This window comes from Diabrotica undecimpunctata, chromosome 2 (genome assembly GCF_040954645.1).
Source record: "Diabrotica undecimpunctata isolate CICGRU chromosome 2, icDiaUnde3, whole genome shotgun sequence".
Classification (NCBI taxonomy): domain Eukaryota; kingdom Metazoa; phylum Arthropoda; class Insecta; order Coleoptera; family Chrysomelidae; genus Diabrotica; species Diabrotica undecimpunctata.
In genome coordinates, this window is record NC_092804.1 from 144,299,011 (window position 1) to 144,319,318 (window position 20,308).

The following is a 20,308-nucleotide window of genomic DNA, read 5'->3' on the forward strand; positions in this document are numbered from 1 at the left end:
ATTCAAAAATTGGAAAGTTTTCCGACTACTTATTGGACAACTACATTGGCGACCACGCAACATTTCCGTCGGAGATGTGGGCTGCGATGAGTGAGAGTTTACAATTAACAACTAATGCTTGTGAATCGTTCCACTCGCGTTTTAATGATAATTTTTACCATGCTCATCCAAATATTATATATAGCAATATTTTCCATTTTATTAATGTTTTAAAAAAATTTCAAACTGAAACTTACATTAAAATTAATAGTGTCTGTAATAGTGAAAGTAATAGACTTAGAGATCCAAAGAGTAGAAAAAAAATTATGTTCGTTAGAAATAGGATACATGAGTATCAAACTAACTGTATCGATCGATTCCATTTCGTAAAATGTATGTCGTATTTATTTCAAAGTGACAAATAAACCTTATCAAGCTTAATCTCTAGAATTTTATTACCTGACTTTCCATTTACATTTCAATTACACCCAGCGTCCAAATCATGTATGCAGAAACAGGTAATTTTATTTTTCAGTGTCGAATTTTAAATTTAGCGTCCAAATCATGCACGCCCGTTAAAATTGTCTTCGCTAATGCGGGCTTTACACCAACAATAAATTCACGAAGAAATTCATGAATTTATTCATCAATTTCTGTGTCAATAAATTTGTGAATATCTTGGATATTCTCTTGGTAAGTTTCTTTGACATCAAGTGTCATTATTTGAGTAGTACCAATGGTTTTATTATTGGATATTGATATTATTGATTGTTGTTTGTTTGGAATAAAGATATATTTGGAAATATAATCAAAAAATAATAATATTGTTTTAAAAAGAAAATAGTGATTAAGTAATGATTGTACAAAAAATTATGCTGAATTTAGTAAAGAGCAAGAGCTTGAACAAGAGGTAAAAATTAGTGGAAATTACATGTAATTAGTGGAAACGGTTTTTAGACACCGAAGATAATTTCAAATAACTTAAATAATTGTAACATAGCTAAAGAAACAGAAAAAGTGGTAATTTTATTTTTTTTTATTTGATAAAACAAGAAAATCTAGCATTCATTACACACTAAAAATTAACTGTAGTTAGTAGAAATGTTAATCAATTTATTGTGACTTTTAGAATGATGAAAGCATTTATTTAAATAGAATACCTGTCTGCACCAAGTCGAAGTAAAGAAGAAAGAAAGGTACAATACTTTTTATAATCTGTTAACCACTATTCATAATATATTCTCAAGAGATACTTTTAACATATTACAATTTACTATATTGAATAGTAGGGTACAACTGAACTAAATATATAAAAATACAATAATTTTCAAATATTGTAATGATATATAATTTGCCTACCACTATATTGCACTTGCCTAAAGTAGGATCGTTTTAGCCTGTCGCATAACTAATAAAAGTGTCTGTTCAGATTTGCCTCAGGTAGTCAGCGGTTCTCAAATTAATACGGTTTTCTTAATTTGATAATACGACATTAGGAATCTTTTTAATAAAATAACTTTGTATTATGTTTTATAATAATTGAATATCATAATGTAAATTGATAAACATTGAGTATGAAATATACAGGGTCATTCACGCAACATGTTGGTTAAAAGTTTTCAAAGTTCTGGTCGTCACTGGTTTCTGCAAACTTGGAATAATGGGTTATGCAAAGCATTCTTCATTTTTTAAATATTTGCATTCTTCTAGCACTTCCGGTTGTACCGGAAGTCGCCATTAAGTTTCTTATTTTAAATAGAAACTGTGCTTTTTGTTATTTTTTTAGAATATACGTAAAATTCTGGATCGATTTTTATTGGGATACCATTCTCGAAAAAATAGCCGTTTTTGAGATATTTAAAGTTTTTGAAAAATTTTTCATATTACACATGCAACTTCAAAAATTAATATTGTGGTTAATATTTATGCTGAAAAAACAAAATTTTTTTTTCAGCGTGTACTAAACTCTATTTTTATTTAAGCATAAAAAAACTTGCCAATGTTATTACTGGGTGTTCAAAATTTTGTATTATATTTTTATTTTTATATATTTTATAAATATATATATATATATAAAAATATATATCTATATAAAACAAAGACTTATTCCTACTTCCCACACACACCTTCCCAAACCTACCGAGGTAGGTTGTCCTCCTGCGGTACAACCAGCCCCGGCTTTCCTCCGTTCCCTGGTCTTTGGAGCCAGGTCTCGACTATTTCGCGGTATCCCCCGTCAGGCAATGGGAGATTTCCGTGTATTTACATTTAAGTGGTAGGTTAGCCGATTTGGCTTTATCACTACCGGTCAAAGCAATTGTTCGGCGATCTAATGATGGTTGTGTGTGCCGATACTTGCTTTCCCTTTTCTGCACCAAGTGCAGTCGAGAGCGAGCAAGCATCGAATCCTTTCATCCGTCGTCTAATACCCAGTCATGTCCTTAATCTACCTTACTTGCTAATCTAATTTTTTTGGTGCTTGCATTCAAGAGCGGCGTGCCTCCGGCTCTCTCCTGCATGCGGTTTTTGTTTTATTTTTTTTGTTTTTTTTTTTTGGTGGTTGGTACCCTTTTGTGTTATTTTTTCTATCTACGTCTTAATCTATGGACAGGTATCATCACTATCTGACTTGCTATCCTATTCATCTGAATCTTCATCATTACGAATAATTAAAGGTATTATTTCATCAATAACTTGTTCTATTTCATATGACTCTAAAATTTTTTTTTCAGTATGATCAATACATTTCCGCCATTGTTCCTCATTGACTTGGTTTAGTGCATCTTGCCAGAGTTGTAAAACGCTGGCTTCGTCGGTGGTCTTATATGCATGTTTATCATAGTAGTTTTTAGTGATGCCCCACACCAATTCAATTTTATTGTACTGGCAGTGATATGGTGGTAGTCTTAGAACCTCATGACCATATTTTAGTGCCATTTGGTCAACGACAATTTTTTTCTCAGTAATGTGTTCTTTGTACTTATTTAATAATTCAGCTTTTAAAACTAGATGTTCGTGTTCTATATTTTTCTCCGACAGCCACTTTCTTAAGTCTTCTTTTTTCCAGCTGCTTGTGGGAAACTTTTCCTCCTCTCTGGTGTGATACGAAGCATTGTCTAAGACTATTAATGACGGATTTTCCAGTTTTTTTAATAATTTTTCCTCAAACCAATGTTCAAAAATATCGGCGTCCATATTTCCGTGGTAATCATCAGTTTTTTTGTCGAAGAAAATATAAGACTAGCATTGGGTATAAAACCTTCCGTATTTCCTGCATGCAATATAATATATCTTTTGCCGTTACTTGCACTAGTACTCGAATAGCATTTGGTAGAATCATCTTGCCAGGATGATTTGGTATTATTTCCTTTCGCAAAAATCCATGTTTCGTCAAGAAACACAAATTGTCTGGCAAATTCGGAATTCTTGTTTTTTAAATAGTTTCTTATAAATTTCCACCTTTTTCCAACAACATTGGACAGCTCGCACAACACTTTACGATTATTGGTTTTTTTGTATCTAAAACCCATAGCTTTTAATACTTTTGATAAACTGGTCAAACCCATATCACAAAGTTCTCTGTCCTTTATTTTTTGAATAAGTGTCTTTCTTGTAACATGTTCTTTTGCTTTATACATGTCATAAATAATATTTCTGATTGAGATTTTAATACCTTGCCAGGTACTGATGTAATTGGTCCCATGTTGATTTTTTCTAAAGTAAAATAATTTTCCACTTTCAACACAATTCGACGCTCACTCGGAGATATATAAAAGTTTTCTCAATAAATTATCATCACAAAGCATTCAATTTGCGTTTTTTCACGATTTATAAAAAAATTGTTTTGGTAGCGCTGATTTATCCTCAAGTACTACAGCCGACCAGTAGGAGGTTCGGTACCACAAAGCAGGTAGAAAAGGGAAAGCATAACAGAGTGGCTGTAACTAGAGTCATAAATTATTTTTCGGACGTTAATCCGAAATACGACAGGGTAAAACGACTTCACTATATCACTTATATGGGGTTGAAAGTGGGAACTGAGCAATTACTGGGTTGCAGATAGGGTAAGCAAACAAAGCGAAACGTTTGTGAACGGCCACTCTTGTTTTGGTTGGAGAGCTGGATCGTAACAAGCTCCAGACGTTGGGGACACTTATAGGAATTTAAATTCTTATTAAAATGAAAATATCTAGATTCTTCAACGGAGCTTACCTTTAAACAAAACAATTAAAATGTATGGTGTTGTACCAAATGTCCGAAAAAGATAATACTGACTGACATATTATTATGTCGAAATCAAATATCAAACCGTTTTGAAATATTAATTAAATTTTAAAATTAATTGCATTTAAAAGAAACTAATATGACAATTAGCTAATCGATAAAACTTATAATTTTATTTATTTATAATTTTTTAATTTTGAAAAAAAATTTTTTATTAATGAAAAATTGTATATTTTTACTGTGAATAATTTTATAAAAAGTACCTGGTATAACTGGCTGAAGTATTTCCTTTAAGAAAGTTTTTGGGATTGGAATTGTATCAAAACACGCAAACAACACACAAATGTGTCCCACACAAGCTGCAACTTGGTCTGGGGTGACCATAGAACTTAAAGATGGACAAATCTTGGGAAGTTGGAACTGATTCGGGCTTCGGATTATCCTGGATAATCCGAAGATAATATACCCGATGGATAATATACCCAAGAATATATTACGAAATTTTAGTAAATATTAATTTTCCGTCGACCGTCCATTTATGATCAATTTTAACGCCCTCAAAATCATTGATTAATGACCCCTATTAATGAATGATTTTCTATTAATGAACGATTTTATTATAGGCAACACCACATACTCGTACATTGCTTGCATAAATTAATTAAACGCTCTGTGATTGGCAGTGACCTGTGGTGTAAGCAACCAAACATATACCTATTTATATTCCCACTAAAAAATTAATTTAAAATGAAGTAGCCGCTGTTAGTACTATCTGTCATTAGTGTCATTGTATGTCATTATTTACTTTATTGTTTAAAATTCTGTGTATTTGAAAAATCAAAGGATGGATATTGACGAAGAGTTTAATTTAACTCCACCAGAATTTCTTCTTCTATCACAGAATTTACAGAGGTCCAAGAAGACTTAAATATAAATTTGTCAAAATGCTATACAGCAGATAATCATTTATCAATATCTTCCTTTAATTTCAGTAATTGCACCATTTCGAATATTAATGTTTACTATAATAAAACTACCACTAAGGAAATTTTGAATAAAGTCAATGAAAGCTGAAAAAATTGTTTATCGTTAAGTAAATAAATATTTAAACTAAGATATCTTTATTTCTGAAAAGTACGGTCGACGGTCAACTCTTGAATTAAAATGGCGATTAACAATCTCGAACATTAACGCGCCCGCTTTGCTCACGCGTTAAAATATCTCAATTGTTAATCGCCCTTATTAATACACTTGTTGGTAAAATAACTATTAACCATTATCCAATGGTTTAGCGAGATTTTAAAGTGGTGTTGTTTAAATAAATTTGACACAATTTAATTTATACAGTTGTTAATAATAAAAAGACTAGTGTATTTTAAATTCAGGAGTATAATTTTATTACTGTGGTTGTCTTCAGTTTTCCCAGAGTTGTCCAATTGTGTTGTTTAATTTTGACTATTTCTGCTACCTGCAGTTCCGTGGAAATATAATCTTAGTTATTTTCTTTACAGATAACGATAAAAAATAAGTAAACTTTAGCATTCATTGATAATAAAGCATGATAGTTCAAGTTAAAGAATATGATACCATTACGAAGATTGAAGGATGTTGTAATAAACGTTTTCTGTGTACAGGACAAAAACCAAAGAATAAAATTAAATTTCCAAAACTAGACAATATACCTTCCCTCTACATAAAAAATTATAGAAGGTACTCTTTTATTTTTTCATTTTTTATGATCTGACAAAACCATTTTTATAATCAGTAATATATATTTGTTACCTTCTTCGGCTATTACTTCTTTATCAAATTTTATTGCGTCACTTATTAACTTCCTCAATACCAAAAGCAACCAGCCACCAACACAAAATAAGACCAATTCTGTACGCCGTAGAAAAAAATTGTTCAAATAGAAAATGTAGCTGAAATAATTTTAAACAAAAATATTAATTAGCACTTTTTACGTAGAATGAACCGTTCCCTTAGAAAAAACGCTTGAAACAACCGGCGATTTTGAATGTCAATTACGCGAAATCAATTTTAAATAAAATTTGTATCAACTAAACAGTAAAAATTCTATATCTTTTGATCAGAGTGTCCTATCGACAAAAATCACAATGCGTTTTAAACGTGAAGAGTGCATCTTTTGTATGCAACTTTTTACATTTTGCCGCAAATGAATTCAGTTTCTATAGTAAATGTCACACCGAGAGTGCAGTACGGCTAATATAGGAATGCACTATTGCCGGATTTCACGCCTTGTGCTTGGCGATACAAACAGGTCCAAGTGGTAGTCACAGAACCGTACGCAGATCTCTACGCCGGGCTCTGTTATTTATAATAAAATAATATATTGATAAAATAATTGCCTTCAAGTAGCCAAATAAGAGGCATGAATTTGAATAAAAAGACTTATATAAATGTGTTAAATAAATAAACGTTGCACGATAATATCCATTTTTTACGATTCTCTTGAGATCAATAAAATGTAATCACTTCCATTGACCTGTCACTAGGGAATTTCCATTGTTAGAGCCCAATCTTCAAAACCTATAGCATGAAGTTTTGATTTTGAGTTTTCGATTGCACAAGGACGTTTTTCAAAACTACACAACTTCAGCTACAAATTCCACTCAATACCGCTGTTTGGGAAAGTATTTAGTTTTTATTTAAATATTTCATTTTACATATTCCTTCTTATCCCTATTAATTATTTTTAACATAATATCTGATTTAGTTATATGTTTTAACTATTTTTAAATTCTCCTCTACAAATTCTCGTGTTTTCAAGTTCAAGGAAATACCCTTGTCTTTAATTGCCTGTTAAAGTCACAAAACGCTTTAAAATATCCAATTTCTTAAAAGTGTATCTAAAATATGGCTTTTCAAAAGAGCGTTTTCATACACAATACAAAGCTTGAATTTATGGTGGCACACCCATTACTTCAAAGTGCCTTGGACGGAACCACCGGCTAAAGGTTTTTTAGCCCTATAAACAACGAATAGCAAATTCAACGTCGAGAGACCGAAACGAAACAGCGGACTGTAAACGTTCCCGGTTGAGTGTAGACGCCGACCGACCTTTCGGGCGAGTTTCTTTATTCTTTTCAATCAATTATTAATTTATTCACAAGCACATATTGCATTTTTCGGTATTTTAAATTAAATATTAAACCAGCGCCCACATTAAGTTTTGCACAAACAACTGTCTTCGTGCAAGCATTTCCTGTGACGTGAGATCGTTTGTAATGTGAAAGTTTTTTAGGTATATTTCAAATTCCACATATTTATTGCCAAAACTCAAAATAATAATTTCATTTTATTATGGAAATGATACATTTTATTGATCTCATGAGAATCGTAAAAAATGACAAAAATTGCGCAACGTTTATTTATTTAACAACCTTATCATAGAACAACCACAGCGAGATCATCCGCAAACGCGAAGGGGGTTATACCTTCTCCATATTCGCAGTTCATGATCCCGTCATATGCCAGGTTCCATAGCGTCGGACTCGAGACCGATCTCTATAGGACTCCAGACGTTACGTCAACGAGCGTGCCTTTCTCAACCATGATCTTTCTCTCGGAAAGATATTCCGTCATCACGTTCATCAGATAGTTAGAACACTCTCTCTTCTCCAATGCCCGCATCACCTCCTTCCACTGCAGAGTATTGAATGCATTTCTAACATCGAAGAGCAGCAGGGCCGCCCAGCGCTGTTCGTCCCCAATGTTATGCAATGCATCGATTACACTCAAAATTGCGTCAATTGTGCTCTTCCCCTTGCATAATCCGAACTGTCTCGGGGATAGACCTCCTGATCTCTCAATCGTGTTGTCAATCCTCGCAGCATCCTCTCGTAGTACAGCTTCCCGATGCATGGGAGGAGACATATCGGGCGATAATTCTCCCCAGTTTTGGGAAGCAGTACCAACCTTAATGTCCTTCAAGCCTCAGGAAATGTCTGTGCTTCAAGCAATGCATACATGTGCTCCAAAAGCCACCCAGGCTCTACGCTTCCTATAAAAAAAATATAGATTTTAACGGTTCGGACGGTATCCAGTTTGGTATCTAGTCCGGGGGACATACGAGTATTGAGTGCATCTACTCGACTAATTCATCCATAGTAAACGGTACGACCGGCTCAGCTCCCTCGTCACTCCACACTCCATGACATCTGACGGACGGAAAAAACCTATCGGTTACCTCAAGCTTTTTGTCTAGTAGCATTTTATAGAGGGGGGTACGCATTTTTCATTGCGATCCTATATCCTTCACCAATGATATCCTCATCCAGCTTGTCACACGCTTCTCTCCAGTGCCTTCTTGTCACCAACTACAATTTTATATATTGTATTTTAATTTATGGAGAACAGCTCCCAAAGGAATGGACGGCGGCATATATGACATCTATATTTAAGAAAGGAGATAGAAAACGATGCGAAAACTACAGAGGAATAAGCGTAATATCATCAATAGGAAGATTATATGGGAAGATACTGCGAGAAAAAATAGAGCAAGCGATAAAAGGCAAAATCGGGGAGGATCAGGCAGGCTTCACGGCAGGAAGATCATGCATAGACCACATATACACACTGGAACAACTGTTGGAAAAGAAAAAAGCAAAAAATAGAGATATACACTTGGCATTTGTGGATCTGAGAAAGGCGTATGACTCTGTACCAAGGTCAGAACTATGGGAGGCAATGTACAAATTAGAAATACAGACGGAACTCATAGAAGCTACAAAAGCTCTGTATAAAGAAAATAAAGTGTCCATTAAAATGGAAACAAGAATCATAGGAGACTTTACCACAACAAAAGGGCTCCTGCAGGGTTGTTCCACATCTCCAACCCTATTCAAAATATACTTAGAGAAAGCCTTGACTACATGGAAAATAAAATGCGAAGGCATGGGAGTACCGGTACGGAACGAATACCTATATACGTTAAGTTTTGCAGACGATCAAGTAGTGATTGCACAAGACCAAGACGACCTCAGCTACATGATGAAGAAACTACAAGAAGAATATACCAAGGCTGGCCTAGATATTAACCTCGCGAAAACAGAGTACCTATCTACAAGTGAAGTAGACATAGAAGATCTACAGATTGATGACAACGTAACAATCAGAGGAAAGGATAAATTCAAATACCTGGGGTTCATAATCACGAAAAAGGCAACAACAGAGGAAGAAATTACACAAAGATTAGGACAAACAAGAACAGCAATCCGACAACTTAACTCAGTATGGTGGGATAGACACCTAAATATGAAGACAAAAACGCAGATTTATAAAACATTAGTGAGAAGTATTATGACATATGGGGCCGAAAATTGGATCATAAACAAGAAAAACAGCAGTAAGATAATAGCAACAGAGATGGAATGCCTGCGAAGATGCTGCAGAGTAACAAGAATGGATAGGAGAAGTAATGACGAAATAAAGCAAAGAACATCAATAGAAACAGACATACTAACATATATAGAACAAAAAAGACTAAAGTGGTATGGACATGTAAGAAGAGCTAGCGACAGCAGATGGATAAAAAGAATAACCGAATGGAGCCCCATAGGAAGGAGGAAAAGAGGACGACCCCGAAAATCCTGGAGGAACGAAGTAGACGACGCCATGAGTAAGAGAGGACTAAACGATGGAGAATGGAACAACAGAGAGAGATGGAAACGGTTGAGCGAGGGAAGGCAGTGAATACTGTAGAATCCCTAAATATATATATTTTAATTTATTAAATTTTTTGGGTATTTCCTATCGGTTGTGAAAATTTCATCGAGATCGGATGATTATTCAGAAGTATGTCACGGAAATCCGTTTTCAATGCGAATGGTAGGACGTGTTTTCATTTCTTAGCAATAGGCTGAGAATACTCTATTTTAAATTGAATCATATTAATTATACTACCAATTTAGTACTTGTTTTTTTGAGTGCCTAGATAATCACAATTTATTGTCGGGATTAGGTAAACATCCTTGAGATAGAATGGCAACGATATCATTAATATAATAAAATTATACGGAAATGAATCACCTATTTGTAAGCATTTTTTATTACTTAACTTGTTAGTGAAAGTATTTCTACTTATGTCGTATTTAACTAAGTGATATACACTCCACGTCATAGAATACGGGACACCCCAAAAATTTAAAATATTTTCGAAATTATTTTTTTTTGCTACAAAATTAAGCATTTATTTTTTTTTGTAAATTAAATTAATATTTTATTTTTAATGTGTCTAAGGGCCCTATTCACATGCGGATCTATTGTATTCCAACCACGGTAGTAAATGTGTATTTATTTTAGATTAAAATGGCATTCGAGGATAATAAAGTATTTTGGGAAAGTTTTATTTTATTGTATACGTTGAAACCATGCTTGTGGAATGTTTAAAGGTAAAGAATATTGTAACGGGCAATTGCGAAAAAACGCATATGAAGAATTAGTTGGAAAATGCCAAGAAATTAGCCCATATGCAGATCATCTATCATATATGCCTATCATCAAATAAAACTATATATTCTCCAATTATTTTATTCATAGCACAGTAGAAAACAGATAACACACAACGCGGGAACCAGTAAAACTGAGAGATTTGTCCGTGAATGACCGTGAATGTGTAGCACCAACGAATTTGTCTGAAGACAGATCTGCTTGTATATAGCTAACAACGGATCTGTCCTTCGGACATATCCGCCAGACAGATCCGCATGTGAATAGGGCCCTTTAGGTTATTAAAGTTAAATGGGTTGTTATGAAAGCAAGCCAACCCTATAACTGGATTGAGGATATTCTTAGAACTAAAACCTATAAAACACAAGAAGAGTGGTTTGAGAAAAGGTTGTTTACAACTTGATCAATTTTCGAGGAAGCGATCGTTTTGAGAAATGTATGATTTTGTAAATAGTTCTTATAAGTTTTAAACGCATCTCAGTTTTACAGTAGCCGACTTAGTGTGAAATAATCTCACTTTAAGAACCATGGAGAATTTTCAAGAATCGGTCGAAATCGTTACGTTACTTAAAAGTGGATAACGTTAAAGACAAGTTCAAGTACAAAGGACCCAGCAACGATTTATTGTGACAGGATCTCACCTACGACGACCTGGTACGGGCCCAAAAAGAACAAAAAACGCTATGAAAGATCGTGTCGTCATTCTTGCTGTACGGAATCGGACCCAAACCGCTAGAATACTCCAAGGCCATTTACAGCAAGCTCAAGAAGCAGCAATCAGCATTTCTACTGTTCGGCGAAGATTAAGGGAACAAGGTTTGACAGGTATTGTTTACGGATGAGTGTAGAATGTCCATTTAAGGTAAAGACAGACAAAGTAAGGTGTAAAGACAGGCTGGAGAACGTTTCACTGGTTGCACACAGGCATCACGGGTTGCTTTTGGTGGTGGTTCAGTAATGTTTTGGGCAGTGATTTCTTTTGATGCGCATACAGATCTCGTGGTGTCGACAGAGGTGCGCTAATAGCAGTAAGGTACATAACGGAAATCTTACCTCATATGATGCCCTATGCTTTATTAGCAATGAATTCCTGCTAATACAGGATATTGCAAGACCACACACGGCAAGGATAGTAACGGAGTACCTTGAAGAGGTTGGTATTCCAAAAATAGACTGTGTTCAATCACAAATTAATCCCTTAATTTGTAATCTCACATTATTCTTAACTTCTTAATATTTTATAGTTTCACCGTGTATAATTGAAACATTGTGAAAACATATCGTATAATGTTTTAATAATTAGTTCATTTACCTACAATTAAATAAATTGCCGAATAATATATTTTCTAATTGAACTTCCTAAGTGTTGCAATTACGGCCTAGATTAAATTGTAATATAAGCTAATAGTTCAAAATTTGTTAGTATGATAGAAGCAATAACCTCTGTGCTGAGGTGTGAATTATTTGTGAGATTATAAATTGGGGATTTGAGCTCATGTAAGCGCAGTCTATTATAGATAGTTACCTTAACATCATCATATAGTGTAATTTGTAGTAGCTGTCAATAAAACCAGCATTTTTTCTCCACAACTTCAACGTTTTATTATATTTATCATCGTCGGTCGACAAGAAGCGGACAAAGGGGCATTACAAACCGATTCGATCCTCATAACTACGTTCGAATCTCTCCAGACTGACCTGCTCAAAGGCCTGATTTAAATCTTATTGAGCATATATGGAGCCTGCTAAAAAGTTGTTAGGCATCATATACCTGCTCCAACAACACCTTGAGCACTCATGTAACTAGAGAAAGTTCAATTGAAATTCATTGAAACATTTGCAAAAAACATGTTTCTTCTTCTTCAAGTTCCATCATATATCAAAGGTTGGAAATCATCATGGCTATGCGCACCTTGTTCACCACCGCTCTAAATACTACTGCACCATTCTTTTCAAACCATTCCTTCAGGTTTTTTAGCCAGGCGATTCTTCGTTTTCCCACATTTCACATTATCATATTGTTTTCACTTTCCTCGAATTTTCAGATGTCCTAAGTACTCAAATTTTCATCTTTTGATAGTTAATATTATTTATGTGTCATTTTCAATCCTTTTAGTTACTTTCACATATTTGACACTCTTTGAATCCACAAGATTTATAGCATTCTTCTGTAACATCAAAATTCAAAGGTATCCAACTTATTTATATTCACTTGTTATAGTGTCCACGTTTCCAAACTATAAAGAAGAGTAGAGAGCACATAACAGGAAAAAAAAAAATAAATCGGTTTTTGAAATTACAATACCTATGTAGCCCCTTAATAGAATTGTTAAAAGAGAGGAATATAGATTTTTCAAAAACCATGATGAAACTTGAATTAATGGAGATTGTAAAGAAACATTTACCAGATAAAGTTTTCAAGTACGTATTAAGACATATTTAATAAATAATGAGGTTATATTTGTTTAAGGTTACAGATTAGATGTACTGACACTTCAACATGGTAACTAGTGTTGAGATTGTATCCATATCATTGCCAGCTTAAACCAATCGAGAATGTTTGGTCTGTTTCTAAAAGACATTATGATTATGATGCTAACATAACTTCTGCAGGTGTAAAGGAGAGTATTGTATTAAGTATTTATAAAGAAGCATTACAACATGTAATTCAAGAGTACTATAGTTCTTAGATAATAATTGTGGTAAAATTTAAGGTTACACCATAAAAGTCGAAGAAATATGTAAGGCATGCAGAAAATATTATAAATGAATACTAGGAGAAGCAAAAATAATTGATGCCAGTCACATATCTCACTTAGCCATTGATTACAATCAAATGAGTAAGATTCTGAATTGGATTGTGAATTCAGGAATGATATTGATCTTAAAATATTATCGCTATGGATGTTGTATATGTATTAAAATAGTTCTTTTCAGAACCACAGCATTGTCTTTTAACTCATTCACTGCCGGTCACGCCACTGTGGCGTGCTCGGCTATATACGCCCTGTGCCGACCACACCATACGTGCGTGGTGTACATGTTTGCAGATAACGATGTTTTTAAGTAGTCGGCACTTGCTTTATAGCTATCAGACTTCATCGGTACTGGGAGAAGGTTTATTGTGTCTCAAATTTCATATCGGTTCGAAAGTTAGGATTTTGTTTTGTAAGTAATTAAAAGTATTTAATTATGGGTTCTGGCAATAACCCTGGTCCATCTGGCGTTAAAAAAAGAAGAACAGAATTCGAATTGAAGAAGCCTTAAGAAGATTTAATAGATTTGACGGATTCAGATTGTGAATCACAGCATACTAACCATGAAGATACTGATAAATTGTGGATTATTAGTTCAACCTTTAGGCAATAATCCGATAGATTATTTTAATCTTTTGGCAGATGACACATTTTTTCCACTTGTTGATGAAACAAATAGGTACGCTGAAGAAATTTTCTCAAGTTCTGCTGGAAAAGAGGAATCTAGAATAACGGAGTGGACACCAATTACTATAGGGGAATTGGAACATAATTTGATAGTTATACCTCAATTATCAACTAGATACTATTCAATTAAAAAACTATTATACAAAAGAAGCTAAAATACTAAAAATATATGCTAACAGCACCCGAGGGTCCATTCAAATTTTACACTGGCAGTGAATGTGTTAAATATGCTACTGTTATATGATGAAAGATTAAAATTTATTTTCTTCTCAAACTACTTGGGCAATATGTCCAATTGTGTAACACTTTATATAAAAAATCACATCTGGCCAATCCCTTCTTAATTCCAGAGACTATGTATATGATTATACAAATCAAAGAATTTTTTATATATACAATAAACACCATTGATTTGTTTTTATTCCAAACTGCAATAAAAGTGTTAGAAGCAATAACCTTTTCATATCTAGATGACTACATTAAACAAATATACGGATTTATAGTTTTAAATCTGACAAAATTAATGTTTATATACCTGAAAAACTTTTAATTATTATGCAATGTAAAGATACAAGATATAACATCATCTATAACATAAGGAACAGGATATTGTTCTATTAGCAAAACAAACATGTAAGCATTTTTGGGCATAAAATAACAATATTAAAACAACTTAACTGAAATGTAGTTGAAAACACTACAGGAAAACATATACAGATCACGACATTCTTTTATTCACCATGCAACACAATGGCAATCGCTGTGAAATGTTACATGTTTCCACCTCTATATTCATTTCACAGTAGATACGAATTGCCACATTGACATTAAAAATTTCAAAAGAAGTTCCGAAAGAATAAACAAATAATTAATAAAATGCCTATTATGTTGTATACCATCCAAGAAAAAGTGCAACTTGTAACATGGTACTTTCAAGGTCATTCAGTTGTCAAACAGTTGTAAAAAGTGTCATGAAGGTAATGAACCACACCTTAGACCTGTTGATAAGGAGGGTCAAAACAGGGACCAGGGATCTGTCAGAAACAGGGTATTATTCTCGGAAAAATAAGCACCTCAGTATTATTCTTAATTCATTAATCTGCTTTCCGAATTTTTATTTTATGTTAGGTACATTTTACAAGACAATCTAAAATGTTGTCATAGGAATTGGATGCAAGAGGCACAAGATCGAAATAGATGGAAAATTATGAGGGAGACCTATGTCCAGCAGTGGATAAGCGAAGATTGAATGATGACATTTTACAAAGTTTGTAGGTTCTTAATTAGGTAGTATTTTTTATGTTTAAGTTTGGAAGAATTTTATTGTTTTTTTTTTATTTAAAAGTATAAATGATTCTCATTCTGATTTTTTTCTTCTTTCTTGTCTTATTGTTATAAGATTTGTCCATAAAATTTGTACAATTTTCAGTGACAATGAAGCATATTACTTATTTACTTACTTATTTATTTGTATTGTTATTAAGGCTAAAAAATAACCACAAAATTAGTTTTAGAGCATTATAATAAATATACTCTAGAGATGGGATTGCAATAAATCTTATTTCCTATGGTCAACAAAACAATGTCGTTTTCTGTATTTTTTATTTATTGCTCATATATATATATATATATATATATATATATATATATATATATATATATATATATATATATATATATATATTCTACTGATAATCTAGTCTAGTATATATTATTAATTAAAAAAACTTGTATTATTGTAAATTAAAATCATAGTAAGCATAAATTCAAGCAGTTAAAATGTCACTAAAATCTTTTATCAATGCTTATCAACAAATTTGTGGGTTTTCCACTAAATTTTTAAACCAGAGAAATCATTTGTTTTGTAAATAGAGTTTTTTAATCTTACAATATAATTTACATTATATTTTGACATATTTTATAGATAAGTGGCTTTATAGACAGTAAAATATTCAACAGATGCAGAAATCAAATGTGCGACATTAGAAATTCAACAGCACCAAAGAATACATAAGTATTTTAACATCTAATTAAAAAGTTTAAAATCTGTTAACAAAAAAACAGAAACTAAAAATGTATTAACAAAAACAAAAGAGAGACTTGGATGAGAGTAACTTAATTATCCTAATTTGTAGTATTTTAATTAAAAAAGGATATCTCTTAGTATCTCATTCCTCATTTTTAAATAAACTATAAACCAATGTGATCCATATGTTACTTAATATTAATATCTATTTGAGTTAACAATATAATCATTAATTTACATGAATATTAATATTGAATAAAATTTTGAATGAAAGTGTTACTAATTTGTGTTTCCCACAATATAGGTATATTTACAGAGAAATATGTATATGTTTAGATGTTTACCTACCTCGGCAAAATCTTCAACAATTGTTGATTTTTTATTGGGAAACATAGACAAATAATTTGCAGATATTATCATTAATAACACTGCTGTCAATATTAGAGAGCCAAAGACAACCACAGCCTTTTTTAATCGCATTGTTACTATTATCTAAAAATATTAAACAATAATTAATAAAACTACAATTAATTATTTCAATATATTTAGGAGGTAAACAAATAAATGAAAAACTATAATTTTGAATAAATAAATAAATAGTAACCACTTACCAATATATAGCCCAGTTTTTAACTAACTACATGACCCAATCTTATTTATAATTTAAATAATGTTACACGCTACATTAATGATTGTTTATCATTAAAGAATAGATATATAGATATAGAACATAGAAGCATAGAACAGACAACAGACGTATAACGTATATCAAAACCCTATTTGCTGACAGTTTTTGTCACTTGTCATAACAGAAAAGCATATTTTAGAAATTATACTTAAATTTTTAATCTTTCCTTGGTGTTTTGGTTGTCTTATTTACGGGGGATATGCATAGACGTAGATGTAATTAACATATATATACTAACATATAACAATCTATAATATAAAAATGAATCGCAAAATGTGTTGGTAAGCGCATAACTCAACAACGCATGAACCAATACATAGATAAATAATATATTAGAAAAACCAATCTTATTTAAAACATGCAAATCATCATCATCATCATCATCATCAGTACCTCGACAACCCTTTCTGGGTCCTAGCTTGTTCTAGGATTTTCCGCCATTCTGTTCTGTTCCTTGGTTTGTTTTTCCAGCTGGTAATCTTAAGTGTTTTCAGATCTTGTTCCACTTGTTCCATGTATCTAAGTTTGGGTCTTCCCTTTGACCTTCTTCCTACTGGTGTTTGCCTCATAATATGTTTTGGTGTTTCAGTCTCCAACATTCGTTCAACATGGCCCATCCAGCGCAGACGTCCGATCTTTATGGATGTTATGATCTCGGGTTCATTGTATGCTGTGTACAGTTCAAAGTTATATCTTCTGCGCCATATGTCATTTTCCTTTACCCCCTTATATATGTGTCTAAGGATTTTTCGTTCAAATGTGCCTAATAGGTTTTCATCGCTTTTCGATAGTGTCCATGTCTCTGATCCATATACAAGGACCGGTTTTATCAGGGTCTTGTATATTTTGCATTTGGTTTTTCTTGTGATGTTGTTAGATCTTAGATGTTTAATTAGTCCATTATATGTTTTATTAGCGATATGTATTCTTCTCTTAACTTCTTCACTGACATTGTTATCTGCGGTAACTAGTGAACCTAGGTATGTAAAATTTTTCACGCTTTCGATGTTATAGTCTCCTATTGTCAGATTCTGTAGGTTTCTTTGGCCTGTCGATTTACTGGCCTTCATGTATTTGGTTTTTATTTCATTAATGTTTAGGCCACTGTTTTGTGCCGCTCTTTCTATCGCATTAAATGCTTCTATCATCTCTCTTTCGCTTCTGATATGATATCAACATTTCTGCAAATGCCAATATTTGTACACTTTTTGTTATTATTGTTCCTCTGGTGTTGACTTTTGACTCCCTAATTATTTTCTCTAATGTGATGTTGAATAGAATACAGGATAGGGCATCTCCCTGTCGTAGGCCCGTTCTCACATGAATTGTATCTGTTAGTTCGTTTTGAATTCGAATTTTGCTTTGTACTTTAAGTGTTTCTTTTATGATATCAATGAGTTGAGTTGGGATGTTAAACTCTTTCAGTGCATGAATCAGAAATTCTCGATGGATGCTATCATAGGCACTCTCAAAGTCAATGAAAAGATGATGTGTGTCTATATTTAATTCACTAGTCTTTTCCAAGATTTGCCTCAAGATGAAGATATGATCTATTGTGGACTTCTGCCTGCGGAAACCACATTGATATCCCCCAACTATTTGTTCCGCATATGGTCTCAATCGATCATACACAATATTTGACAGTATTTTATATGCCACAGTCAGTAGCGTTATTGCCCGGTAGTTTTTACATTGAAGCTGATCTCCCTTTTTATGTAGTGGAATAATTACTCCGGTATTCCAGTCTTGTGACAGTTATTATTCCATATGTTCACTATTAGTTCGTGTATCGCATTCAATAAGGAGTCTCCACCTTCCTTTATTAATTCTGCGCTAATATTGTCTAATCCAGGTGACTTGTTGTTTTTCAGTCTGGTAACTGCTTCTTGCAGTCTCCACCTTCCTTTATTAATTCTGCACTAATATTGTCTAATCCAGGTGACTTGTTTTTCAGTCTGGTAACTGCTTCTTGCATTTCAGCCACTGAAGGTGGGGTTGTTTCTCTGGTATCCGTTTGATCCAGTATAATTCCATCATATAGTGGATCTTCGTTTTTTTCAAACTTTTTTTTGAAGAATTCTGTCCATCTTTGTAGTATTTCACTCTGTTGAGTTACTATATCTCCTTCTTTGCCTCTACACATCATTGTTCTTGGTTTAAATTCTTTTCTACTTTTGTTAATTTTTTGGTAGAATTTTCTGGTTTCTGATGGTTTATTTAGTTCTTCCATTTCTTGTAGTTCTTTTTCTATGTGTTCTCTTTTCTTTCTGCAATGTATTTTCTTCTCTTCCCTCCTTAGCATTATATATTCCTCCTCTGCCTTTCGTGTTCTATGTCGTTGTTGTAGTCGTTGATATGCATTATTTTTCCTCTCTGTTATGTTGCGACAGTCTTCATCGAACCACTGTCCTTCAGTTGATTTGGGCTTTTTTTGTAGACCCAGGATCTCTTTGGCCGCGTCTTGTATGATGTTTTTACACGCTTCCCATTCTCTGTTTATATCCTCGTGCTTTTGTCTGTTTTCTAGCCTTACTTTTATATATTCTTTGTATTTTGCCTTTTTGCTGTTGTCTGCTAAGTTTTTTATTTCATATTTTTCAATTTTGGATCCCTTTTCTTTTTTAATGTTTGAGATTCTGGCTCTTATTCTACTTTCCACTAGATAGTGATCCGAGTCTGCATTTGCCCCTCTTCTGCTGCATACGTTTATTCCGTCTGAGTTATGTCTTGAGTCAATAATAACATGATCGATCATGTTTACTGTAACCCCATCTGGAGATCTCCACGTTCCCTTATGAATATTTTTCGCTGGAAGCATGTGCTGTCAATGACCATGTTAAGGGAAGTTGCTAGATTTATTAGTCTGATGCCATTGTCATTTGATACCTCATGAAGGCTGTGCTTACCTATAGTTGGTAGGTATTGTAGTTCTTTTCCTATTTTTGCGTTGAGATCACCATAAATAATTTTAATGTCATTCTTTGGGCATGAATGGTATGCAGCTTCTAGTTCTTCATAGAATTTTTCTTTGACATCGTCTTCCTTTTCCTCTGTAGGGGCATGCACATTTAAGATGCTGTAATTAAAGAATGTTCCCCTTCGTCTCAGGATGCACATTCTAGGGTTCATAGCACGAAAGTCTCGTACGAGGTGCTTAACCTTTTTATTTACAATAAAGCCAGTACCTAGTGCGTGGTCTTTAGCGTCGCAACTATAGAATATAATGTGGTGTCTTTTGTCAATGGTGCCACTCCCGGTCCATCTCATATCTTGCAGAGCTGTTATATCTATTCAGTTCACGGAGCAGATTTTGGAGGGCTCCCGATCTGTATAGGGATCGGATGTTCCATGTCGCGATTCTTAAATCATGTACCTTTTTCTCGCGCAGTCGTCGTCGTTGGATCAGTCCGGTTTTCATTCCTTGAACATTCGTAACATGTGTTTTCTAGGATAGGGTTGTTAGCGTTATGCCTAACA

General features: G+C 33.3%; 1 protein-coding gene across 1 annotated transcript in view; it reads right to left on the reverse strand.

The window, feature by feature from the left end:
* alpha-Man-IIa (alpha-mannosidase 2) overlaps nucleotides 1–16,897 on the reverse strand; it is an 80,982-nt gene extending 64,085 nt beyond the window's left edge. Inside the window, exons 1-2 of the mRNA XM_072523625.1 lie at nucleotides 16,755–16,897; nucleotides 16,492–16,635 (exon numbers count right to left, since the gene is read on the reverse strand). Coding sequence (XP_072379726.1) covers nucleotides 16,492–16,623 — 132 coding nt within the window. The 5' untranslated portion in view covers nucleotides 16,624–16,635; nucleotides 16,755–16,897. The remainder of the gene's footprint in view (nucleotides 1–16,491; nucleotides 16,636–16,754) is intronic.
* Nucleotides 16,898–20,308: the final 3,411 nt, after the last annotated feature.